This window comes from Apostichopus japonicus, chromosome 3 (genome assembly GCF_037975245.1).
Source record: "Apostichopus japonicus isolate 1M-3 chromosome 3, ASM3797524v1, whole genome shotgun sequence".
In the NCBI taxonomy this organism is placed as follows: Eukaryota; Metazoa; Echinodermata; class Holothuroidea; order Aspidochirotida; family Stichopodidae; genus Apostichopus; species Apostichopus japonicus.
Genome location: NC_092563.1, coordinates 21,544,960 through 21,571,844, shown reverse-complemented (window position 1 = coordinate 21,571,844; position 26,885 = coordinate 21,544,960). Strand labels below are relative to the sequence as shown.

Here is a 26,885-nt window from a genome sequence, read left to right as displayed (position 1 = left end):
TTAACTGATATATAACCTAATTACTCATTGTATTAAATGTACTGTATGTTAAAAAGTGGGGAATACCTGCTTGATGAAGATTCCTTACAAAACAAATCAAGACAGTTATTTTAGAAATAATAAAACAGATCATTAAACGGAACAGTAGATTAACAGCAAGTATCACAGAGTTTGCTACTCTCTTATGTTCATTACTTTGATGGGATTGACAAATACGTACATTCAAGCCTAAAATTTTAAACTTTTCACATCAATGGCTTACATCCTTTGTGGTCATGGTAACAAGTTTTTTTTTTATTTAAATAACCTTATCTACCACACCAAGGTCAAACAGATTAACTCTGTACCTTTGCTTCTTTCACTGTTTGAACTGGGTTCAATTATCAAGGAAAGGTAAAAGTAGAATAATGCAATTATTTTATAGCAACATTTTGAAAAAATATTTACCATTATTAACTGTAACAACAAAATTGCAGACAGCAATATTTCCACAGCTATCTGAAAATGAAAACGTTACGGCTGTTCGACCGACTGGAAAGAAATCTCCACTCCTAGCAGTGGCTGAGAATAGCAAAACAGAGCCACAACCATCAGCGGCAGTAGGTTCCATAAATTGTACAGCCATGCGGTCTTGCAGCGTAAACGCTTCCACGTTCACGCAATCATTCACAGTTGGTTGAGTTAAGGTGACTGATGAAAGACAGAGCAAGAAAATGCTATAATTTTAATTAGAGATGAATTATGAAACGGCAAGATAACAATGGGATCTTTTCTCTCTTTAAAAATTTCATCACTCATATTTGAACACTTTTACTGGAGTTGGTATCATGTATGGGTGGGTGGATGGACCATTTTTAAGGGGTCAAAGATGAATATTGCTCAGACCGGCTCCCATTATTTCATGTTCCCATTTCACCTGTTTCCTATCTGTAAATATACAGGTCGTACATTTGTCAAAAGTCCACAGGGTGGCTCCATGTATACTTGTCCTTTCAGACTGAAATTGTAATACTTATCTTTCCTCTTAATTAATTGATAAAATGACACAAACAATAAAAAAGTGAACACTACCACAGTGATGCAGTTTAAATAATAAGTATATAATGTATATGCTGTAAGGATTGTCCCAACATTTTCTGGAAAGAGAAACAATGGTCAAATAATGTTTCATTTTTATCACCATTGTCTATGGTTACATCCATTATTTTCTGTCAATTGGGTCCATTGCAGCAGCACAGTATGGACATTCAGTGCCTCTCATCAGGAACGTAACACAATTTACACCTGATACATCTTACCTCTAAGCATAGGCGTAGGAGCCTAATTTGATTTGGGGGGGGGGGGGCTGTTAACGATTTGCCCGAAAAATATAAGCAAAATTTTAAGTAATAATATAAGAAAAATTTTGCTTATATTTTCCGTGTTATTACCCTCCCATATTGGTTATAATTATTGGGGAAGTCGTTACAATAATAACGATAATACAGATAATATCAGTTTAACCATTGAAAAACACATTGCAAATTCTTCTTCTTTCAGTAGGTGCCCGAAAAATTCTCAGCATATTGCCCGAATTTTCACCAAAAATTTTGGTTGGGGGGGCTGCAGCCCCCAGCCCCCCACCTCCTACGCCTATGCCTCTAAGCTAGTTTCTTAACCCCTGCAGAAAGTATATATGCAGAAAGTATCAAATACATACAGAGCTTCTTATGTGGTCGGTACAGCAGCAGGTAAACACAGACTTGAGTTCCTTTACAAATGAAATTAAAAATACGCACCTTCCTGGACAGTAACACAGAAAGTACAGGTCTGGAAACCCTGGGAAGTTGTAAATAAGTAATCTACTGAGGTTTCACCAATTGGAAACTCATCCCCCGGTGCATGACTACTTTGGATAAACTGGTAACCAGGTGCATCCGGTTCTCTCCATGTTGCAGCTGCAGTCTGCGAAGTTCCTGCTAAGGTCAGGACAAGTACGTCGGCTGGACACACCACTGTGAATGGACCTCCTGCGACTAAAAATTGCGAAACAAATGATGTGAATTTAAATGCATGCATACAGTTTCAATGTGGTGTCTCTGTTGCATTAGAATGAATGGCAAGAATAACCAACTTTTCTAACTCTGTTGTCTGTTGTGTCTCCTAACCTGGGGATGTTGCAAAATATTATTATCACATACGGATGGTCATGATCAATGTCCTGAGATGCAGAAATAAGCTGAAGAAGGGATAATTAATGTCTGGTGATTAAGTTACATCAAAATGCTACAAGTTAAAATCAACAATATGGCTACATAAAATGAGACTAGATATAGCAGTTGTTGGGAACAGAACTTCAGTATCTCTAATATTTTATGATAAAAACAATATTGCAAATCTTATATTTGTTATGCAAGATCTGAATACTGAACTACTATATTAAGTAAACAGTTTCTCTAGCTAGAGCTGTAAATATCAGGGATGATTTCGAGAAGCAGAAAATCGGAAACTACAGTAATTTTCCTACTTTACTTCTAGACAGCATCATTAGCTCAGTGCAAGTTAAGGTAACATGACCTGCTTTCCTTTTGCATTGAATTACAACTTCATATGATAAATATATGAAATAAACATGAAACTCACTCAGATCACAAGTGGTACCCGTAAACCCGGGTGCACAAATACAGAGAAAGGTCTGCAAGAGGATACAGGAACCACTGTTCTGGCAGGGATTCGGGTCGCAAAGGTCTCTGCCTGTAGTGAAGGGAGGTTGCATAGCAAAGTTTCAACTAATAGAAGTGTTAAATAAAATATGCATTATCTCAACAGCTGATATCTATAGGCTGGATCTTCCAAAGATCACTAAATGACTTTTCCTTAATCTCAAGTGCCATTAACGGAGCTATACAGTTGGACTTACATTGAAAAAAAACAAGCATTTACATTGTTTTCCAAACTTTGACATAAGTTGAACTGAAAGAATCTTTGACCTCTCTCGAAATAAAACAAACTAAAGATTCTTGTACTTGCGAAGGCGGCAATAATTACCAAGTACGTGAAACTACTTACCAAACATGCAATCGTTGCTTTCAGAATTCTTGTATTGACAGCATTTAACCTTGTTTAATCTCACGAGAAATTAGGGGGTTCAAGGTGTAAATCCAAACTATCAAGACTGGTTGAGCTCTAGATTTGACTAGACTACAATTGACCTCAAATCAGCTTTGACCTCTACCAAATACCAAAAGGATTTTTACATTCCCCAAAGAAGTTTGACCAAATGGATGTTTGCACACTTAATCTTTACAAGCCAAGACCACCAGACTGATTTATATTGTCTACAGAAAAGTAATGTACCATTCATACATACATACCCTGTTGGCATAAGTCTCCAGTGAATGGAGATGGACAGACACAGCGTGACTGCTGGTCAGCTGTGAAGAAACCAACTCCTCCATTCTGGCACATAAAGAAACAACAGGCATCTGCAACAATCAAAGCTGTGAGAAAAAAAGACAGGAAATATATTTGTCAATTACAAATATTTTTCAAATTTGAAGTGCCGGTTATTCTGTTTGGTTTACATCCTACATCATCAATTCACACCCTGACTGTAACTTTGCCGTGCGACTGGAACAAAAATGCTGGTCAACTACAACACATTAAAAGAAAGACAGGAGTGAGCTTAGGAATATTACAAAACCACATGCAATGGCCTCAGTGTTACTGTTTCAGAGAGGTAATGAGTTGAGAATATTGCTTTGTTCAAAACACTGATAACTCAAAGACATCTGTAGAAAAGAAAACAGCATCAAATTTCAATCTTTTGTATAATTCAGAACAGACTTGTGCAACCAACATGCATGATTTTATCAAACAGGCACATCAGCTATAAAAACCCATTTCTTCAGTTCATGTATTACATTGATTTACTTAAGGCTCACTCCGGTGTATGTTATACTCACCATTTTTCCTCATGCAAACTACAAATGTTTGATGTTTTCAGCTCACTGTATCAGTCACAAACACACCCAAGAATATAAGATATCAGCAACTTGTGAAACTGGTTCCTTTGACTTTTTTCAGATCACCAAGGTTACCTATAACTCACTTCGGTGTATATTATTATTGTATCTCTTTACTTTATGTCATAAACACAAAATATGTTTTCTTAGCTCGCGTGTATGTCAAGTTTCAAAAAGATATCAGTATGTTAGCTACAATGGATTTGTCCCATCCTGATTCCTTAGTTGTATGTAAGCCAAGGTCAGCCAAAAGTTTACTCTGTCGTATAATTACATCATTTCAATTCACCTCAGTAATACCATACACACTGGAAATGGACCAAAGCTGAACATTTTTAAATGAGCCTCACAGTTTATTTGAATTATTATTTTTTGAGAGTTTTATTAACTAATCTCATGCAAACGACATGATTTACCAATAGAAATGGTTGAATTTTTTTGCACTATATTCTCTTCTCTGTGATGCTATGTATTTGCAGTAGAGCCATTCATTTAATTTCTTTCTCCAACAAACATAAAGTGACATCATACCTAAAGGGTCAGGAGAGCCTACATTCCGTTTACTTATGTGTCGACCTGTAAAAGACAAAACATTACAACAAAATATGTCAACATAATATTTGCATAAATTGCAACGATTTATTCAAACTTGACTTGTCTAAAAAGTAGATCATGATGGTCAAGACCGACAGTGCTCAGACAGGGATTGTACTGGCCGGCTTAACATAAATCTATTATCTATACAGGTCTAACATGAAGCTATGCAGGTCTAACATGAAGCTATGCAGGTCTAACATGAAGCTATCGGTTCAGCGATAATTCACTTTGTGAGGTTAAGTTCCCTATATTTTCACCAAACGCATGTATTTGCTTTTAATTACGGTCTTCCCTGCCTATAGCAAATACTACATGAGTCCCCCTTTCTTGGCCAAAAACAGGCCACATTGAATATCTACCCGGGTTGGTAATGCTAGCCATACTGAACGCTCCTTTGCACAAATTCATGAATAGACACACAGTGTACTATTTCAGTGGTCAAGCCAAATTTGTCTTCACACAGGAAAGTAGTGCTGGCCATTAGAGCACTTGCATTTACAATTAAACGGTGGCTGGTCAATTAATTAGGTGCACTCAAGGATGAATCCTATTGGCAGTACTTGGGGTAGTTTATGCCATTAAGTAACACATAATAAATACTGCAGTGAATTGAGGAGAACTGTTTTTCTATGGGCAGGCCTGACCAGTCATATATTTCATTAGTACTATTCATATGCAGTGTTACAATTTTTTGCCAGCTGATGTCTTTCTTTATTACTTCTTACCTGTGAAGGAGGATGTATCATACAACATGGGAGAGCGATTTTTTGTCGATGTATTATCCTTCTCATCCTTGTCCAGTGCTAAAAACTCAGTGCAGAAAGACCTTCCTGAAGTTCCAAAATTGATTTCTAAATCTCCTAGAAGATTAAAAAAAGTTCAGGAATGTTTAATGAAATTATGTCTTATTTACGACTTCATTAATATATTACTATTAAAAGCAAACCAACAATGCAGTTGACAGTGAAGTCAACTTGAGAAACAGAATTTCCTATATATTTATCGTATATTATTAGTATAATATTTTTTATAAATACGGCAACTTAGGCCACCTGACAATAAGCATGTGATTGTAACATACCATGAACAAAAGAGATGTTAAGAAGAGGTTACGGCAAGAAAGGGTAATAAGTGTAAAATTTCAAAGATACTCCCCAAAGTGATCATTGGATGAACACTACACAAGCTCTGTACACACATAATATGTCTGATGACTCGGTTTTTCACAACTTCTTACTTTGGTTATACTGACCTGAGAATGTAAACATGACTCAATACAATTAAGGCTCTATGCTATGCTGCAATAATTTGTCATCAACTGACACACCATTCCCTACATATTTACCTGCGATGATCTGTAACCTACACACGTAGCAAACTCTGAATATTCATCAAATTTAGATCCACCGTACTATGATTATTTACAATGATTTGTATTACCCAAGTAAAGATTTCATCTGATTTTGAATCCATCAAACTACGAGTTAGAAAAATCGAAACAAGCAAATAGTAAAAGAAATTACAATGGTTAATATAACCACACTTTATTATTGAAACAATAATATCACATTTAAATGTTTCAACATTAACTTTTTGAAGCTATGTATTTACCAGCTGCACTGTGATGGTGATGAGCGACCAAACCAACATTATTTATGGTACCAAGAGACCAAAATGTGTAAACCTGTTCATCTGTCGGGATCGGTTTATCCAGAGGATCATCTGTTGAAACATGAAGAAAATACCAATGATTATGTGGAGTTGTGCAAACGCTGGTTACTTGTAGAGGGTCAAACAAAAGTGAAGATTCATGCAAAATCTGATGTTTGCTGTTTCACTGTAGCAATCCTGGAAGTTTCTGATAACGCTGTATAGATCAACAATTTTGTGGTTACCAAACACAGTGTTTGCAATTTGACAATTCAAACTTGGCAACAAGCATCTCTTCTAGTGCAGCTATCTATGTATTACATATTATTCAAATCTAATGTATCAGCCTAAGTACTGTACACTACCATACTGTACACACTTTCACCTGTGATCTGGTAGGGGGAAAGTGTTTATTTTTAGACAATGAACTATATGATTTGATCGAAACTTTCTAATGGAATTGTTCAATTCATTATTTTTTAAAAAGACAGCTGCCTCTACCACTGTCATACAGTCAATCCCCTTTTGCTGTGTTGCTGTTGCAAATTCTAAAATATAATAGCTAGTCGATCCTTACTGGTAATCTTTCAGCGTTCATGTCTCCTGAACTTGAGTTTGAGGTTCCCTTAACCTACTAACACCTCAATTCCTTCTGGTCCCCAAAAAGTGACAAACAAAAGACGTGTGAACCCTGTACATAATACCTGTTTTTTTTTAAGTTCAAGCCTTTTATATAATACCTGTATTTCCAGAATTAAAAACCACTTAAAAACACAATACATCGTTTTTCATAGAGTAAACATATGCACGGTACGTGAAACTTCATTTATTTGTAAATGAGTGTTCTCACCAGATTTCAGAGGGCGCTCTACTGTAATCGTTGTAACGCCATGCCTGATCACTGCTCCAACCAAGTGAACGTCATTGCTGCCCTCCGAAGAAAACGTATCTGGACATGCTCCGAAACCGCTGTTGACGACGCACTAGAAAGAAGAAGTATATCAGCACTAGAAGTGATATACATGAATAGCTAATAAATTGAATGAAAAATGTACTTAGAATTAACACGTGAGTTCATTTTGTATCAATGGTTAAGGACGTACCTCCAATAGCTTCTTTTCTTGGAGTGTAAAATAGGCGTTGATTTTTTTTTACAGCAGGAATTGGCAATCTTTGACTGAGCTGAAGCTACATAATGGAATATGTTACCAAAAATAAATTGAGCAGAATTCTGTTGTCCTTTCTCTTAATGTGAAGCCACATTCAAAGCAGAATTCTGTCGTCTCTCCATTTAATGTGAAGCCACATGCTAAGCAGAATTCTGTTGTCCCTCCTCACTGACCGCATGCTACGCTGACCATCCATATTGACCTTACCTGTGTATTGGCACTCATATGATAGTCCTCAGCTTCGGGTTCATTGGTACTAGGATCAATCCACACGACTGTTACATCTGATCCAACCATCTGAGTCCTCGTTACTGATCCGCTGATCCCAAAAGCCATGTACTCATTCGAAGCAACCCTCCCGCTCAACTCCAATGTGATCTGGTTGTTGGGTTTATCAAGTTGCCATGACACTTGGTACATGTCACCAAGCAAGACTTCACAACGTTTGGTCTAAGAAAAGACAAAATTAAGTCATGTCCTTTACAGCAGCTACATGGTTGCATCTTTTACTTTTGCTGTGGACTCTCTCTTTCTCCTCAAATACTTTACACGCAAACTGTACCGAGCAAGTTACTGAAACTTTGGATTTCCCCCAGCTGTCTGTTAATGTTCTCTGTTTTTGTTTATGTATTTACTTTTTAAGCAATGTCTAAAACTTTCAGAGTTTAATGTACCCAAAACATCTTCAATATTTTGCCACAATTTCTAGGAACCTTACATTAATTTTGTGATAACTTGTCCATACTGTTCATTTGTGACAAAATGTGAGACAATATGTTGCATATTGCATGTTTGCTGTTGTTTGCTCCAACTGTAAGATTTGTATATTTATTTGTTTCATCACATTTTACAATGTGAAAGGTAAATGAGACAATGTGACATGTGAAGATCAGAAAGTTCTCTCTACCTTGCTTTGTGGTGGAAGTTCAAGGTAAGTAGCAGTTTTGTATAGTGGAGAAATAGTCTAAATTGACAGTAATATGCAGGTAAACAGTTACCTTTGTGACATCTGGCATATATTGGGAAGAATGTTCTTCATAATATGAACGGAACTGTGAAGGTGTAACATTCAAATTTAAGCCCTATTTTGATAGGAAATGGTGTAAATTTCAAGGTAAACAAACAGCTTAACTTAAAGTTACCAATTAGAACTCTGATATGTATTGTCACGAGTATACTTGACACAAGTCTAACAACTATCGTGCAGCTGTATAAATTTACGCATAAATATTCTTTTATTTTCAGTTTTGCTCACGAAGTTCGCATTAGCAAAATTCAACATTCTAGTTTGCTTTGTTTAATTCACTGATTGCTTCACGGGCATCAATTGAATTTGTGTAAGTTTTTGTTTATATTACTTGCATAAAATGCAGGTAAAGGATCAGTATGAATAGGCCGGGTGAGCAGGTCAGGGCGTGATATTCATATTTTGTACTACTTGGTGCACGTTGTGTTGGGTGCACCACATCAGTTACTCGTTGCAGTTGGACACGAGGCGACGTTAGCCCGCAGTATTTCACTATTAGGATCGTTGGCTTTACTTTGCAGTAGAGGAACGCAAATAGTTAGTCGTATTCTTTTTCCTTATTTGAGTAAAGTGAGGCCGCAATATGTTGAAAGATTGATAAGACTGATAAAGATATATTTATGAGAGGTTTGATTGTATCGAATGTCTGTACTGGGAGGGTTTATTGTAAATAGGTGATGAATGATAAAAAGGTGTAAAATATATGGGATCATACAGCGAGATCAATGCATGTTTGATATGTTTTCTATCGCCGAAGTAATTCATGTCTGTGTGAAATATTTGTTTATACAATGCATACATTTTACGTTTTGTTTCAGGGTTTATGCCCCTGGTTACGAGGATTTGAATAAAGCTACTCATATTAAAGACACACACCACTAGAGTCTTGATATTTTCCAGTTGAATCGTTTCACCTTACCCGTGACCTTACTCTTGACAGAAAATGGTGCAACATTTCAAGGTAAGAAAGAAGCAGTTAATCATAACCCATTTAGATTTCGGTATTAAGCAGGACATAAAGTTCCATATAAAGGTAATCTAAGGATAATCTGAAGTTACCTCTGTGGCATCTGATACGTGGGTAGGAATGACGGTGTTACACTTAAATTCATAAGCAGTTCTAAAGTTACCTCTGTGGCAACTGATACAGTGGTAGCAACGAAGGTGTTACATTTGAGTTCATAAGCACTTTAAAAGTTACCTCTGTGACATCTGATACATTGGTAGCAAAGACGGTGTTACACTTAAGGTCATAAGCAGTTCTAAAGTTACCTCTGTGGCATCTGATACATTGGTAGCAACGACGGTGTAACACATAAGGTCATAAGCAGTTCTAAAGTTACCTATGTGGCATCTGATACGTTGGTAGGAATGACGGTGTTACATTTAAGTTCACAAGCATATTAAAAGTTACCTCTGTAGTATTTGGAATGTAGGGAGGTAAGTTCTCCCTATCTTGATCTGTAATGGTGATGACGTTAAAGTTTTTACCAACTTCTGGCTGAACCCAGACACCAATGAAATCAATTTCAAAGACTGTTAAATCATCAGGTAATGTCATGGTAAGGTTAACACCTGGCTTGAATGAAAGTTTTGAATCTCTGAAAAGAAAGATGAGTTAATATGTTAATTACAACAGAGGAAAACATTTAAAAATAAACAATTAGGTCTGTAGAGTCTTGGGGTAAGTTAATAATGAAAACAACCATTTGAACTCAAATTTTATCTCACCAATATTCTCCTGCCCTCCTTGAGACCACAAAGGAACGACTTCACCCAGTGATCCACATCCCTGCTAGAAAAATATCCAAAGGAAAGGCTCTCCTTTGTGACGGTTATATGCAGCCTAAATGTGAAATTAATTTGAATTCTCTTACTTACTCATCTTTATTCAACAGCTCTATCTTCCATTCAGTTGATTCTGGACTTCCATTACCTGCATAAATTGAGAATCCTGTAAGAATAATGCAAAAAAAAAAAATAACTGCTACAATCATTCTGTTTTAACATGATCAAAACATTCCCTACTTAACCAGACGTGCCAGAAAAAAGGGTTCATTTTGAGGGGACAGAAACTTCAAACACAGTGGGACATGTGATTTTGAATTAAGGAAGCAAACCACAACATCACCTCTAAATGACGCCTGACAACTGAACCCTCTGTGCATTCTGTAATAGTACAAATTCAGAGATTGTCTTTAACCATAATAATTCTATGTAATTACAATTTTTTGAATTATTTATTTTGCAACAAAAAGGCATTTTCTAATTAAAGATTTCATAAGTTCTCCATGAAAGGTCACTTTTGAATCTCAAAAAATTAAAACAAAATAGTATCTTTTCCTTTTTTGGGGGGCGGGGGGTGGAGGGGGGTATTTTTCCCTTCTAATTTATGAAAAAGTGCATATTTTCTCCAAACTGGGGCAAGTTCAGGTTAGGTTGTTAATTTCAAAATCAGAATAAGACGTATGATGTGAGCAGTATTCAAACACTGTACTTCAAGTCAGGCCCACCGTCGCTCGTTGTAATTACACAAGAGAGAGATCAAATTAATATATTCTTTTGAAAAGATGAATTAGCCACACCTAGATAAAAAAAACATGCAATCATGAAGCATAAACATTCTAAGTATACAATACTTGCAGGGTAATCGTAGTGATTGAATAGGTGTCTTAATGTGGAGTTATTTTTTTTTTTACATATACATTTTGTTGCATACATCTTTATTTAGGTGTACAAACCTGACTTCCAATGATCATAGACAACACCGATGAAGGTGACTTGTTTGATGTTTTCGATGACTACATTATCCACATGAAACTTACAACCAAGCTTTGTGAAGGAAAAGTCTCCAAGCTCTCGTCTATCTGGAGGCTTGAACTGGCAGGAGATGTTAACATACCCATAATGAACCTGCAAGAAACATGCATCCTGATCAACAGTTTATTGATAGCTATTCAAGTACATTCAGTCCGCATTCACATGCTTTGACGATCAAACACCACAATCTTCATTACCTCAAATGTGCGAGGCATAAATGTATATATGTGAAGAAGCCCAACCAGATACAGTAAAAGATTGTCTTGGATGGCTTTGGCTCTAAGAATAACGTAGAGAAGGCTACAGCCAGGATGTACAGAATGTAATCTTTTGCACTTTGCAGTTTACAAAAGTCACTAATCTTTCTTACAATAGACATTGCTGGTCTGCACTGATAAATCTCTTTTGTTTGATATTGATTTCAGCATTGCTGCAGCAGAGTTTGCAGGAAAAAATATTTGTGTCCTGTAAACATCAAAGTCTGCAAGAGGTGCAGCCCTCCCCACCCCCTCCCCATCACCACCCCTTTACCCTGGCCTGGCTATGGGCCTATGTTACACAATGGGTTATTGCATACTGAGCTGGTGCTAATAAGCAAACTTGGTCTTTAAGAGTTAAGACAATACTATCAACCTCTGTTGATGATAAATACCAGCCCCAATGTCCCCATGTCCCAACAAAAAGCCAATTTCTTTTGTCAATTTCCTGAACACTCTACATGAACCATACAAAGCAATCATCGTGAATAAATTTGGCAAAAATTCATTCATACAGGTTAAGATGGGTTTTAAAATCAGTTTGTATATATGTTCAAACAACAGCCAGAACTATTAACACTTTACCTTACATTGCAAAACACCCAATATGATGATGCACTACTAAAAATTTGAACAAGTTGGTCAACATTCATGCAACATTACCTTCAACCTGAACCCCCCCCCCAAAAAAAAAAATCCCACCTACAATGGCCACACAACCCAATGATCATAACTAAATCAAACTACAGGTTGAACAATATCCATGACAGACCGCAGTACAAGAAGAACTCACATCTTTTACATTACAAACATACAGAACATTTAAAAGATACGTAACAGTTTATTTACAATTTATGTTGGACAAACAGATTTATAGATGCCTTTGGACAAATGCCAACTTCAGGATTGGACTTGGAATTCAAGTAATGTAAGGTTTCACGGGCTAGTGATCATCCTTTTTATGATGCCAGAATCTAGTACTCTTGTTGTGTACACACAGGCATTGAACCAAACTAACCCTCAAAGTCACTATTTATCTTCAGTTCTTTCATATTTTGTGAAAGATTCCCTTTGAGGCCATTACTATGTGCTGTATGCTACCTTTTCATATTTAATGCTTTGTTAAACTTTTCAGATGGGCACTGGGTTTGAATCAAATAGCGTGAGTGAATTCAGGCAATCATACATTGATTCAAGAACTGTATAATAATGCGCATAGTAGTTGAGTTGGTGTAAATAAATAAACACAAAATAGGCAGACAACTTGGTATGCTAGTCGTTATACTAAGGGGGCACTGCCAAACCACGATTTATATGTTAAAAGTTTAACAACAAGTCTACGGTAGCTGGATAAAAAACACTGGCTCTGTGTGCAAATTATGTTGATGTTGGCCCCCTTTCACAGTTAAACAAACTGGTAATTGATCAATACCAACATTTGAAGTTTCCAATGGATTTTAATGACATCATATTTTACATTTATGGTAATAATAATGCCAAAGTTTTTTATGTTTTTATTCAGAAATAACTAAATGTATTACATGCCTCATGCATAACATCCCAGATGGCTATCCAAGAAAAGTTTGCAATCTCCTGTCCGGATGGAAGAACCAACAGCACATCATGTTGAAAGTACATGCCTAAGCTTTCTGTTCTGTATAAAGTAAACACAGACAAACATTTTAAGAGGTCAGGATTACAAAGATGAAGAAGGGGGAGGGGGGGGGGGGGTAAAAAATGGTTTCAGGTCGATTGTGGTGTAATATTAAAAAATTTGTAAGAATCAGTATTGTCCCCAAATGTGCTAGCAAGTTAAAAAATGGTCACTGATGCTCAGATTTCAACAGACACAGCATCGTTACAAACTGAGGATGTTGCGTCTGGGATGCTTTTTTAGCCAGTGATGAAAAACCTGCGGATGCAAGCTTTTTTGGGGGTGGGGGGCAAGAAACCCCAAGTACACACTCAAAACTAGGCCTATGCAAAGTATAACAAACAATTTTTGGAATAAATATCTTTCTTTTCTTATTTCTTTCTTTCTTTTAAAAAACACACAACTATTCAAAGAACCAAATTTCCCCAATCCTTTGTACAGATGATTGACTTTTTTTGCAAACAACCTAATCAGCAATGTACAATCAACCGCAGAGTAGAGAGAATTATAACAATACTCCCATTACAGAGATTTTCATGCTGCAAATAGAAAACGATGCCTTTCCAAATTCCCTGTGATTTGATTGGCTTATAGTCCTTTTACAATTGTCTGCAGACATTCTTGCATCTGTATGCAACTATTTGTAATGTTACTGTCCCCTGTGGAGAGATAGGGAAATGTGTGCACTCAAATATCACAACTTTAGGCTTTGTTAACACATATTTCGACAAGAAGTGCTCATGGTACGAAGTTGTAGTTGAATTGTTTCTAAGAATATCATGCATATATTTGAACCATTATTTTGATGACAAATGTTATGACTTGGCACAATTTATGAACTGCCTGGGAAGCTATAGCATCTCTGATACCGAAAAGATTATCTTACGCTATGTTTTTTCTCTACGCATGGAGAGTTGCTTAAGTAAAATGCATTTGGAAATCCGTCCCTTACTAAAACTGCCATTCATTTTTCGCCACTGACCACTTCTGCACCTTTCAAGGTTATTGGTCTGGAACATTAGCCTGTGTGTTATGCAATCAATTCGCCAAGCCTAGCAAAAGGAACGAGCATGGAAAAGTCATTTCCTCAGCTCAAATTCCCACGATCTACTGCGAGCCTATTCAAATGCCCGAGGCAGGTAAACTGTTAGGGCAGTGGTATTAAAGGGCGCATTTTCAAATGGTGCATTCACACCACAGTAATTTCTTCATCGCAAACTAAATTTTTGCGGTCCCATTCCCCACATGCTTCTGTCAAATAGTTTGTGAGTGTAAACTATATACTTCGTCAAAAGTATAGCCATTATAGCATTACAGCCTTACAGCAATGTGCACTGCATGATGCCTAGGCTAGCATATATGGTAACTAATCTACGGAAATCTTTCCCGCTTCAGAATTTGACAGTAAGTTTATTGTTGTAAACTATTTACAGCTTTTTTCGTTTTTTTTTCGTGCACATTAAAGACCTATCACTACAGGCTTCCATTTTGCAAAAGCCAATGTTTTGTCCTGGGTCATTTTAACTAAGTGTTTTGCATTCCTGTAGTGGTATTTGGAAGTGCATGTTTTCACAGAGGAATGTAGGGACGTAAGTTTTTCCAAACGGACGCAAACATTTTGAAGACCTTTTAAGATCCTGGTAACAATACTGAGGATATTAAACTTGCAGCCTCCTTGGTTCATGGCTGACACATTTACGGACTGTCTAATTGAACCAAGGCGGCTTTATTGTCTGGGAAACGTCGGAAAAATAGAGCCTCCAGGAAAGAATTTTTGGTAACTTCTAGCAACTTTAAGAAGGCTACACTATTTGGGGCAATACTGATGACCTTAAATGGCATCTACATCTTTCTCATTTGAATATATGTATCCAAGGATGTATGGTTACCAGTTAAATGATATATATACTTTATCAAAAACCATACAGAATGTTAGTATTATCAGATGTGTATAATCAAAAATGGGGGCTTTGTAAGAAGCCATCTGCACAACTAAAGCTGACTTTTTCATTCAAAGTTAATGATCTATCAGAAGACATGTCTGGTCATGTGTAATATAACATACAAAGCTACATGTATAGTACATGCTTTGATGATATATAGTGAGCTGGATTATATGGGATCAGAATACCTTAACTCATTGACTTCCGAAGATACGTATGTGTGTTAACAAGGTGTGGCATGTTTGACCTGACATGACCTCAAAGGCCTTTCAATTTCACTAAGTACATCTACTTTATATCAGACATCTACATAAACATAGTATTCCACGTTTCTACACTGTTAAAAATATCTGTCAGTTTACAGACTTTTTTAACATAAATTTCCGGTTTTTTCCCATTAACCAAAAATTACTGTATTTTTACAAACAGTTTGTATTGCTACAAAAACAAAATGTAATATAACATATATTTTCTGTTTATTTAGAAAACAATTATTTTCTATTTTTTTAACAAAATTTGACTGCAATCATTAATATTTTTACAGAAGTAACTGTAAATTAAAGTAACAGTTGAAAAATCCTGTTATTTTACAACTTATATCTGTTTTATTGCAATAACATGATCGCACTGTTTTTTTTACCATCAATTTGTATTTACTACGACAAAGAAATGTTTTTAAACAGAAACTTTTCATTTTTACGGAATAAACAAATATTTAGTATTTCAATTAGCAACACTATAGGGTCCTTTTATAGACCAATTCATCGTATGTTTCTTCAAGCACAATCTGACTGAACAATATATGGGATGCCCTCATCTCGGGTGTGTGGTCCAGGGACCCGCTTCGGGCCCTAGGTTAGTCAATGTGTTTTCGGGACCTTTGGGCGATGCCCATGCACGGAAGCTCTGGGGTTTAAAAAAATTGTGATCATTATTAACTGTCTTCAATTGGCATTGAATGCGCACTAAATAGACGAAAAAAATTCTATTTAATTTGGGCATTTTTATTTCAAATAATTTAAATTTGAGTAAATGCCGATCGATTTCGTGATACAGCGAGCATGTGGGTGAGACAGATTGATGTTGTTAAGGGTTGCATTGGAGTGGAAAACAACGTACAGCGTGTATGGCACACCTAATGCAGTCCAGTGGTTTTGCAATGGCTCGGTGACCTAAGGTCACGGTTTCCACCTGGGTTCACGAGTGTAACATATGCATATTAACGTTTCCCGCCAAAATAACAGTCCACGGCCTGACGTATCAGTGCACAAGAAACTTTTTCAGTTATACGTACAATACAACAGCGCACCGAACTCCGACCACGTACGTACGTACACACTATTACTGCTTACGTCCAGCATGCAGTACACAACACATAGCTGCCTTTTCACTGATGACGCAGGAGAATTCTTCAATATTCGACTGAGGTGGGTGTAGTGGAAGTTCATTCAAGTTTTGTTAGCAAATAAGTTGGTAGAAACAATGACTATTCATCAATAACAAATTCTTAGAAGGCTTTTTCTTGCCGTTTCGGAAAATCTGCTAAATGTTTTTGTATAACGGATGCGATAACTGAGCTTTATAGGCTAGGCCGAATAGCGAAGGGCCTAGCATAACGTTAGGCATCAGTGGCTAACGGTGGTCTTAGTCCAGAGCGATATTGATGAAATAAAATAATAGCCTAGGCCTATAGGCTTGGCCCATATACAATTTAAAAACTTAGGTTTTTGCTATTGCCTGTGCGGCTGTAGCCTAGGCTATTAATATTAATAGGCTACTTTTAACCGAATTGTTGATTAAGTTTAAGCCAACATTACTCATTAGCTTTGAAAACTTATGATACCCAACAAAGCTTAGGGCCTAACAGTAATGCTACAGTAGTTTTACTGTAGGTTGAAGACTACAGTAAAAAGTGCAATTTCACCCTGGTAAAGTTGAACTAACCATAGATTAGTTGAAAGCCTAATTTTAAGCAAGGGATGGCAAAGTGGGGATTTTGAATAAAATTTCAGTGTCACATTGTTATAGTCTCTGTAGTGTTATGTTGATCAGCCTTTCAGGACACCTTACATAGAGTTGCAGATCAGCCCAATGACAACAACCTGACTATGCCACAGGTGCAGAATATGTTCTTAGATCATGCCAAAAGCAATGTGTGTACTCGAGGTGTAATGCCACATGTGTTCTTTTAAGTGTGTTTATACAGACTTGGTCAAAATGTGTGCTGTATATGGCCAATAATTAAACATTATTTAGTAATGAGTAGTCATGTAGACTGCCATCATGATGGCTACTGAAGTGAACTTTGACCTACACTAAGGTGACAATTAACTGCTATATATATATATATATATATATATATAACTGCTATGTAATATCCTAACTAGGGCCCTGTTCCATACAGAGTTTTTCTTTGTCTTGAGTGTGATTTAAAGTTAAACAAAGACTATAAATCAAATCTAAGATTGTGGGTTACTCTTTGTAGAATGGGGCCCAGATCAAATTGTTATCCAATTTCTGCCACCAGACAACTTTGTAAAAGTTTCAGGTTTTAAAATACAAGTTGCACATATTTTACTTTCCCAGGAGACAAGCAGTGATCAGGAGGCTGTTTCTGGCTTGAACTCTCCATCACCCTGTATTGTTGTTTCGGGTAAGCTTCTTGAATGTACATTTCGGGTGTTTCTGTTTACAGAGCTTTGTTATTTTCATCAACAATATTTAAGCACATCAGATTTAAAGTATCCCTTGGATCCTGCTCAACATTTTGTTTGAATACTACTGATTGTTTTACCAAGCCTCTCTTTTCCTACCATTGATCCCTTGCTAGGCTCAGACTATAGTAGGAATTCCTGTTTCTTAATTCAAATGCAAAGTCTTCCTTTCCAAATTGTGCAATAGAGGTATATACTTATCAAAAGTGTTCTAAATGTGACATGGGAACAAATGTACTAGCTTTCAGTGTGGTAGATACTTGTTAGATACTGAGAAGCAGTTTGCCAAGATTTAGTATAATGTGATATTTAGATGAAAGAGAAGATTCATTTATTGAAGTTACATCTTCTGGCTATGATGGGAAGTGGCTCTAAATATGCCACAAACCAGTCTGGCGGCAGTAATTTAGACTCAGTTTGGTGTAATGGCATAAGCAATCATCCAACTCTTACTTGGAAGCATCAGCTAAATCCTTCAAATCTCTCATTCAGGTTGGTTCAGAACGTTAATGTCCAGTAGTAAAGGTAAAAATGTAACAGAAACATTGTTTTGAGATTAAAAGAATGGCGTGTACATATTTATGAATTAGTATAGAGGGTTTGTAGTCAGAATGGGGTAATTGCATTTGGCCTTTCAAGTTATGCATAAGGTTTGCATAGAATCCAAGATGCAAGGCAATAGATAGATGACCAATGCTCTTGTTTGGTGTGATACCTATTCTTACAGAGGCAGGGCAGAGAATTTTTTTCTTCCAATGTGGGGGAGGGGTTGTCCACTGATTTAGGCTTTGCATCATTCAGTGAAAAATCAGTGGGTTCTGCTTGCAATTCACTTTTGATCTTGTCATTGCAGTTTCTAGGTTAAGTGTTTAATGGACATACCTTTTTTAAGGTCCCTAAAAAAGTTACTACTCTTGAGAATGTTACAGGATAATCCTTCAGTAAAAGAATGGAAACATATTCTTAGTCCGGAACAGCACTAAAAAAATTCAATTTCGGAAAATAATGACAAAGTGAAACTCGGATTGACATTTTTATCTTTGTTTGGATATTGATATCACAGGAACCAAACTGTTGGCCGGGCGGAAGTATATGATCGCAGTTGACAAGGTAGTTGTCAATCATCTTATTGCTGATTTTCAAAGTGCCCTTGCCTACCTCTTTGCCACATACTATGTTTTAAACATTCAGTATCCTGCAGACAGCTGTGTGACATTGGAGTTCATCCAGAGGTAAGTGTTAATGGAATATGAATGAATATTTGTACAGTAATGGTTATAGCTGGGATTGGAGTTGTAACTCATGGTAGTGTTTTCCTTGTTTAGTGTGTTTTCTACCAACACTTGGGAAAGACTTGAACCAGTGTAAAATTCAGTTGAGTAGTTACACAAGTAAGTCATAATTTGTCTGTCTAGAGAGAAGATCATGATCCCAACTTAGAATACCATTGAAGGTACTGTTACATGAAATTTGGTCATAGTCTAACTTAACAATTATTTACCTCAGTTTAGATGAACTGCTGCAGTAGGTGTTTAGTGTTAAATAGTAACAGCATCATTAATTTGAAGATCGTAGAATATTTATGCAGTGACATTATTTGTAGAGCCCTAGTCCCATCAACATTGGGATTAAACTTGCAACAAAATGCACAGTTGAAAAAGTCGATCCTGATCGTTGCTCCAAGAAGATCAGTGTCATATTTCCTTTCAACTACAATCCACCTGCATTTTTTCGATTTTGAAGTTGATTCTTGTGTTTCATCGTCGGACTTTGTTTGAAATTTACTGCTTGTAGAATTGTATAGATGGGACCCAGGCTTTAATCCTTCAAACTGTACATTCCAAATTGATTTCATGGACAGTCTTCTTGTGGAATTGACTGTTATAAACAACAACTGTTTTCAAAAAAAAAAGTAATAAAAGAATTGTGAATAAGGAAATATGCTTCAAAATGTTTTGACCACAATCATTATGACTTTCATAATTATAAATACAAACTAATATGAAAGCAGTGTGAGTAGCCATTTAATTTATACCTGAAACAGTGAAGTGAATAATTAATGTGCAACACATTTTCAGTAGTATAATGTTTTAAAGACATGGTTTTCTACTGGTCAAGGTCAACGATGAAAATATTAATTCCCACCAAAAGTAACAAAAATCAACTCTTTTTTTTTTTTGGCAGGTGCTTTGTTGGAATCAACCCACCCACATCAGGAAAAAGTAGGAAATCCTCAGCCATAAATCCCAAAGTGTTGTCTCTTTTGGGACATATCAAGGATGAGTCAACAAAGTAATAAAAACATCAAACAGTGTAGTATGGTGATCAGTGGACTTATTTCGAGTTTAGTTACTACAGGAACCATTTAGAAACGTTTGTTTTTTTGTTTTTATTCAACTCATTCAAAATCAAGTTAAGATGGTTACTTCTGGCTGGAACCTCAATGTCGCCTTTAGCCACTCTTAGTGTTTCCTTCATGTATATAGACATTCAGCTTATATGTAAGGAACGTTCAGGTGGATGATGTTTTTATGTACTACGATCAGTACTGAGTACACAGACATGAAATAATCTGCACACCAATCTCCATATTCTGTGCCTCTAAAGCAGAATGGTTTCAGATGAAATTTTGTTTTAGATAATTAAAGAGAATTGAAATCTATGCATTTTCATGGGCTTTGCATCACATTTTCTACCTAAGGTGGACTTGAAGCAAGCAGGAGATGAGACTGTAGAGTTTGTTTATGGAATTCTATTCATTCATGTTGGCATGTTATTCAGACATATAAAGTATTGATTAATATGAAGTTCTATTACTAACACTATATTGTTACACCTGTCTGCTAAAAGTTCACTTTTGATAGTAAATGTGACACCTTCTATGACCTTACATTTCAAATTGCCCAAAGAATTGACTGCAAATTTGTGCCCCCTTCTATCCTCTTCCTAGAGTGCTATTCAATTGAAGAAAAATTTCATCCAGTGGATTTCCTGATCATAGCATGCATAAAGGCAGTAGCCACGAAAGGAAACTTTCTAATAAGTATAAATGTTTACAAGGACAATGGGTTCATTTTAATACCAGTGTTCATGCACATTGAACCATTCCTTAAATGGTGAAATGTTTGCCATTTTTCGTTTTCAGTGGTGAGTTTATACTATGTGATATTATTTAAACTACTTCATTTAAAAAAAGTGTGATTACAGTGTGTAGTGCCACAAAACTATACTAATGTATGCTTGTCTATTACTGTGTGTAGTGTAGGGTCTATAGGAATTGCACTGCCTATGCATTAAGACCAAGTTTTCCCTTTCTACATCCCCTACCCCAGTGAAATACTCCATCAAATAATTATTAATGTACTTGTGAGAATATCCATTTCTGGCTGGAATTTATATTTTAGCCTTGGTATTCATAGACATCTGGTTTGGAATTGACAGGGCCTGAAGTTTATATTGGCATGCACCAATTTTTTCAACATTGAAAAAGAGGTTTACTGTTTCAGTTTTGGACTTTAAGTTACTTCCTTGTTGATTTGCTAAGTTCTGTGTTTTTAGTTTCCATTTTGACATTTGCATTGCAGAAATGATTGCATGTTCGTGATATCATGGCTCAGCTTTATATGAAAATGTTTGAAAGTTGTGTAGTAATAATTAGAAAGTTTGAAGCTTCTAACGTCACTTAACCCTTAAGCCTACCATGAAGGTTTTGGCTAATGATTGTTTTCCATTTGAAATGCCCACTTTGGGATAGTTTCAGGGTGTTTGTCGTCCCAAACTGGGGTCTTCCACTTCATGGGTTGAAAAATAATGTTTGAAACTGATTTACAGAAGATGATCATATAGTTGTTCTTGAATAGTTGGTCATAAGCCACATGCCTTGACCAACTCTATGGAGAATTTTTATTACTGTGAGGAGGCTGACATAATATAGTATGTGATTATAAATACATTACAAAGATATTATTGTATGCAAAATCTTACTTTAGCTTAATATTCGGTGAAGAGCTTTTTGCAGTATATGCCATTTAGAAAGTTTATAATTGCAGTCAGTTTGTAAAATTAAGGGTCACATATTTTGTGGTTTTTTGGGCAACTTAATTGGCCCTAACCAAAGATAGCAACAAATGAAGTAGCTTTCAATGTATTGCTTTTGGTGTAAGGTGATCTTACCACCTCTTGAGAACAGTTGCAAAACCTGTATCTCTTATTGTTCCTATACAGACTTTTGTAACTGGTTTGTAATTGTCTTGGCCTGAAGTTTGTGATATCAGTCACCAGTCATTTCTCAATTCTTGAAAAGTAGAATTATTGTTTCAGTGTTGAAGTTTAAGTTCTCTACTTGTTGTTTTATAATTGAGTTTTTGTGTTTCTAGTATCTACTTAAGAAGCTTTTAGTTTTAGTAAAGTGGTGAAAAGTGATAGGTTAAAAGCACCTTTGTATGTGCAGGTTTTTGGGGAAGACCTCACTCCAAGATGAAAGAAGAAGTTGTGTAAATAAAGGGTGAAAATAAACATGAGCATTTCAACGTACTTCTACCGTATATTTTTGGCGTATTCCTTAAGTATGTACTTTCTTTTTGTAGAAACCTTGCCGTAAACTAAGACAGATAAAACCCATCAATTTATTTTAATTGTCAATATCAAATTTTCACACTTATGTTTCTTTTTTATGGAATTGATAAACCATTAATAATTCACATAAAAAAATTGTTAAAGGACAGATTTGGTAGACAAACACGTTAAAAGCGTCTGTAAAAAAAACATAAATTTGAATTTTATCAGAAGATTTAAGCAAATTGACTGAACGATTAACATCAAAATCCTGTAAAAAAGACAGAATTTAGGAGTAAAACAGTCTGTAAAAAAACAGACAAACATTGTAATTTTATCAGACGATTTGGTAAATTAACATCGAAAACTTGTAAAAAGACAGAATTTAGAAGTAAAACCGTCTGCAAAAAAACAGACAAAAATTGTAATTTTATCGGACGATTTGGTAAATTAACATCGAAAACTTGTAAAAAGACAGAATTTAGAAGTAAAACCGTCTGCAAAAAAACAGACAAAAATTGTAATTTTATCAGACGATTTGGTAAATTAACATCGAAAACTTGTAAAAAGACAGAATTTAGAAGTAAAACCGTCTGTAAAAAAAGAGACAAAAATTGAAATTTTATCAGACGATTTGGTAAAGTAACATCGAAAACTTGTAAAAAGACAGAATTTGGTAGTAAAACACAACAAAACTGTCTGTAAACAAACAGGAATAAATTGTAATTTTATCAGAAGAATTCAGTTAAATATACATTAGAAAAATGCTAAATAAAACAGAATTTTTATGTTATTCTATTTAACAGATTATTCTTGTAAAAATTTTAACTGGAAAACTATGTAAAAAGAAAACATTATTTTCCAGTTAATTCCTTTTTACAGATTGTCTGTAAAAATAACAGGAAACGATTGGAAACTTTTTTTCCAATCGTTTTCTGTTAATTTACAGAATTTTTTTTAACAGTGTAGTCTTGACATAAAAGGTTACAATATTTGAGCTGGCTTTAACATATGGTGTATTAAAGCGACATTTGACCTCAGCCATACCATCACAATAGATGTGAGATCAATGCAACCAAGTTTCCATTTTCGGGATATCATGTTTTCAAAGTTTCCACTTTCTCTGTGGACATATTGACCTCTACTTTAACAGCAGACTTCATCTATACCCTACCGTATCTGAGGCATTTAAAGACCACAAATGAGATCTATCCAAGACATATTCAAAGTTCCTCTACTTGAAATATTCATGAAGTTTATAAGGTTTCATCATTATGACCTCTGCCACTGTCTTTCAATAACCTTTGAACTTAACCTTTGAAAGCAATACGCTTTATCTACGTCATGTAAGGTTTCACAAACTTTGAGACCTATCTATTCAAATTTCCCTCCTTAATGCGAAGCATATTAATATATATATATATATCTACACACATCATCTACATACATCTACACACAATATTTAAGATCCATCCAATTGCTCTTCTTGAGATTTCCTTAATTTGCAAGCAGGGGTCACACTTACATACATACAAGTACGCCATCACAACTGCATTGAAAAGGAAACAACAAAACAAAACAAAAAAACTTTCTAGAGCAAAGATATCTGACAAGAAAGAATAAGTGCCAGAAGGACTAAACTTAGAGAACCATTAAATATTTTCCAGTGAAGCCCAGTCACCAAGTGAAGACAATGCAACGCAAAGCAAAGAAAAGAAAGAGAGAATAGTTAACTTGTTCTGAGGAAATCATATAACCATTTGAACTGTTAGCAAGTACAGTATTTCTTCCTATAAAGTATGAGAGTATAAAGCAATTATCATTTTTTTTCCAATTCAAATGCCCCGCCCCCCCCCAAAAAAAAATTAATACAAAAATTAAAGCACATAGAGAATCTTTGAATTAGATATATATAGTTTCATGCCTCTGGGAAATCCTGAAGCATTTTAAGGCAAGCAGAACGTAATGTACAGGGTCCTGTACATATATGTACCACCACCAGTGCTATTGTTGACACAGTAACTAATATTTACTATATAATTAGATCTGTAAGTTGATCAAGGTGTTCTTGGTTGCACACATAATATATAAGCATCCAAATGTTGCTCAAGATCATTAAAATACTTGGCACTTAGTCAAGTTGGTTGTTTAAATGCTGAAGCTTTAAAACTGAAGCAAAATGACACTCAACTGGTTGCACATGTATGCCTGCTATTTTGCTTTATACCTCGAAACATTTCACCATTTGAAACCACCACCAATCTTTAAGAACAACTTAACCCTGCACTCACGTTCCCATTTCATCGGGAATAATCACTCCTGTTGCATCTGAGCGACCGGCGAAAAAATGGATATCTATTAAAGAACAATTAAGTCCCCAAGGTAGTTAACATAAAGTTTAAACTGAATTCAGAATCCTTCAGAAATTATGGCAATAATTAAAAAAAAAGTAGTAAATTTTCTAGTCTCAGCTGTAAACTAGCAGCTGTCACAACAACCTCATGTACTGACTACTGCAATTAAGACAGAAATGTTAATTCTGATCATGACAGCCCAGAATATGCTCAATGGTAAATTGCATCATGGGAATGCACATGTGGGCACAGTTTCATCATAAATCAGAAATGACAAACTACTAGTACATGGATAAATATCTGTGCAACAGTCAGTGCATGTGGGATGTGTCATACAGGGATATTAAATGTCCTGCTCATGGACTGACATAGGTCGACGTACAGTACCATGTAGAAAAGCATTGGAATGATACAATGTTTGCATACTGTAAAGTAAGTAGCTTGCAGTTCTTGGTTGTTTCTGTAATTAGTTTAAAATGAATAAATTATAACAAATTATGTAACAATCATGAAATGAACAGTTTGGGAGTTACTTTCGAAGCAAGAATAGCTTCAAATTTTTCTAACCTCTGCCAAATTGGTTTCCATCAAAAGTGAATGATTTTATGAAGATCCGAGACTTATCCACAGCATAGATGGTTCCCATGGCTTCTAGTTGAGTGGAATCTTCGTGGACAAATGTGCCAATCTCACTGCCTTGGTAATGACAGCTTGCTGAATGAAGGTCTGTCGCAAAGAAAAGAAAGAAGCATAAACTGACAGTCACATTCTACTGTATCTACATGTTAATCCTATCTCTTTACTAGTCATTTTGCTTTAGATGAGTGGATGTATAATCATACTCAAGATTACTCGCAGCCTTTTTATTTTCTTTTTGGAGATATGTAAATTCTTCTCATGACATATCATCAACTCCAAAAGAAGTTCAAATGGTAATGTTTTAAACAAAGGATGCTGGGGAATGAATGGAGGAGGAGAGGGGGGTGGGGGCTGTAGCCAGACTGCGCAGTATTTATGATGTGCAGTTGTACATAATATACAGACACCAGGCGCGTATCCAGGATTTTCTAACCCGGGGGGCGCGAATTACTATCTAAGCGGAGCGCCACCATCGGTTGGCGCGCAGCGTACAAGAAAATTTCTGGTGTTGATACCCCCCAGATCACCGGAAATAGCACTTCTCGGGCTTGAAAATGACCCACCAGATGTACACTTTTGCCTGAGAACCAAGTATTTCCCAAAAGTTTTTTCCATCCATAACCTTTTTGAAGATTGTCACACATCATGTTCGACCTCATTGCATGTCCTATGGATCATAGCTTTTGTAGGTGATTCTACGTCACGGCCCACAATATCCAAAAGCCCCACTTTTCAAGGTTTTAAGCCCATTATTTGTTGAGAATTTGAAAATTCACATTTCTCGTGAATAAAATCACTTCAAAACATACCCATAATGTTGCACAAAATTCAATCTATGGACAAGCAATATAGAAAAACCTCCTTGAACCCCTAAAAGACAGGTCAAAGTTGCACGAGTAGAGGAAAGTATGATGAAGAATGTTGGTGAGGAAATTTTCGAAAATTCAGACACAGTTAATTTATTGGTGTAGAAATATTAAAACCTCTTAGAACGGCTATTATAAAACTTGGTTGAAGGAAATGAAAAATAGCAGATATTTCCGATATCAGGTATATCGAAACCGAACACTACACACACAGGCGTAGGTCCCGTAGGAGGCGGTGGCTGCAGCCCCCTCACCCTGCCCCCCCCCCCCCCGCAACCAAATTTTTCCCCATCTTTTTCGGGCACCTACTGAAAGAAAAATAAATAGCAATGAATAGCTTAAAAATTATTTCCTTGGTAATTAAAATAAAGTTCTAAGCTTGGCCGACATTACTACTGTAAAAGAGAGTTTTGACATAAATGGATCTGTATGATTTTTCTCCATCTACATAAGACATTTCGTTGTTTACATAGCATCCGGCGGTATACTGTGCAACTTTCACGGACCGTAAGGTACACGATGCCATGCACTGTAATGACCGATGCTTGCTTATATGATATTGGCATTGATATGTTGAAATTTTGGCTTTTTTCGGGCAAGTCATTACAGCCAAGGGCGGCGGAAGCACTTTCAATCT

At 36.0% G+C, this 26,885-nt stretch overlaps 1 protein-coding gene and 1 long non-coding RNA gene across 2 annotated transcripts in view; one reads left to right on the top strand and one right to left on the bottom strand.

The window, feature by feature from the left end:
- Positions 1-26,885, bottom strand: part of LOC139965649 (uncharacterized) — a 76,797-nt gene that overhangs the window by 44,306 nt on the left and 5,606 nt on the right. The window contains exons 2-16 of the mRNA XM_071968244.1: positions 25,311-25,469; positions 24,681-24,744; positions 13,070-13,178; positions 11,189-11,360; positions 10,329-10,401; positions 9,862-10,048; positions 7,628-7,870; positions 7,102-7,234; positions 6,213-6,323; positions 5,327-5,461; positions 4,536-4,580; positions 3,354-3,479; positions 2,623-2,733; positions 1,779-2,015; positions 448-690 (exon numbers count right to left, since the gene is read on the bottom strand). Coding sequence (XP_071824345.1) covers positions 448-690; positions 1,779-2,015; positions 2,623-2,733; positions 3,354-3,479; positions 4,536-4,580; positions 5,327-5,461; positions 6,213-6,323; positions 7,102-7,234; positions 7,628-7,870; positions 9,862-10,048; positions 10,329-10,401; positions 11,189-11,360; positions 13,070-13,178; positions 24,681-24,744; positions 25,311-25,469 — 2,148 coding nt within the window. The remainder of the gene's footprint in view (positions 1-447; positions 691-1,778; positions 2,016-2,622; positions 2,734-3,353; positions 3,480-4,535; positions 4,581-5,326; positions 5,462-6,212; positions 6,324-7,101; positions 7,235-7,627; positions 7,871-9,861; positions 10,049-10,328; positions 10,402-11,188; positions 11,361-13,069; positions 13,179-24,680; positions 24,745-25,310; positions 25,470-26,885) is intronic.
- Positions 16,448-22,364, top strand: LOC139965442 (uncharacterized). Its single transcript, XR_011792253.1, has 4 exons — positions 16,448-16,548; positions 17,708-17,774; positions 18,899-19,067; positions 20,020-22,364. It is a non-coding gene; the product is annotated as an uncharacterized lncRNA (long non-coding RNA).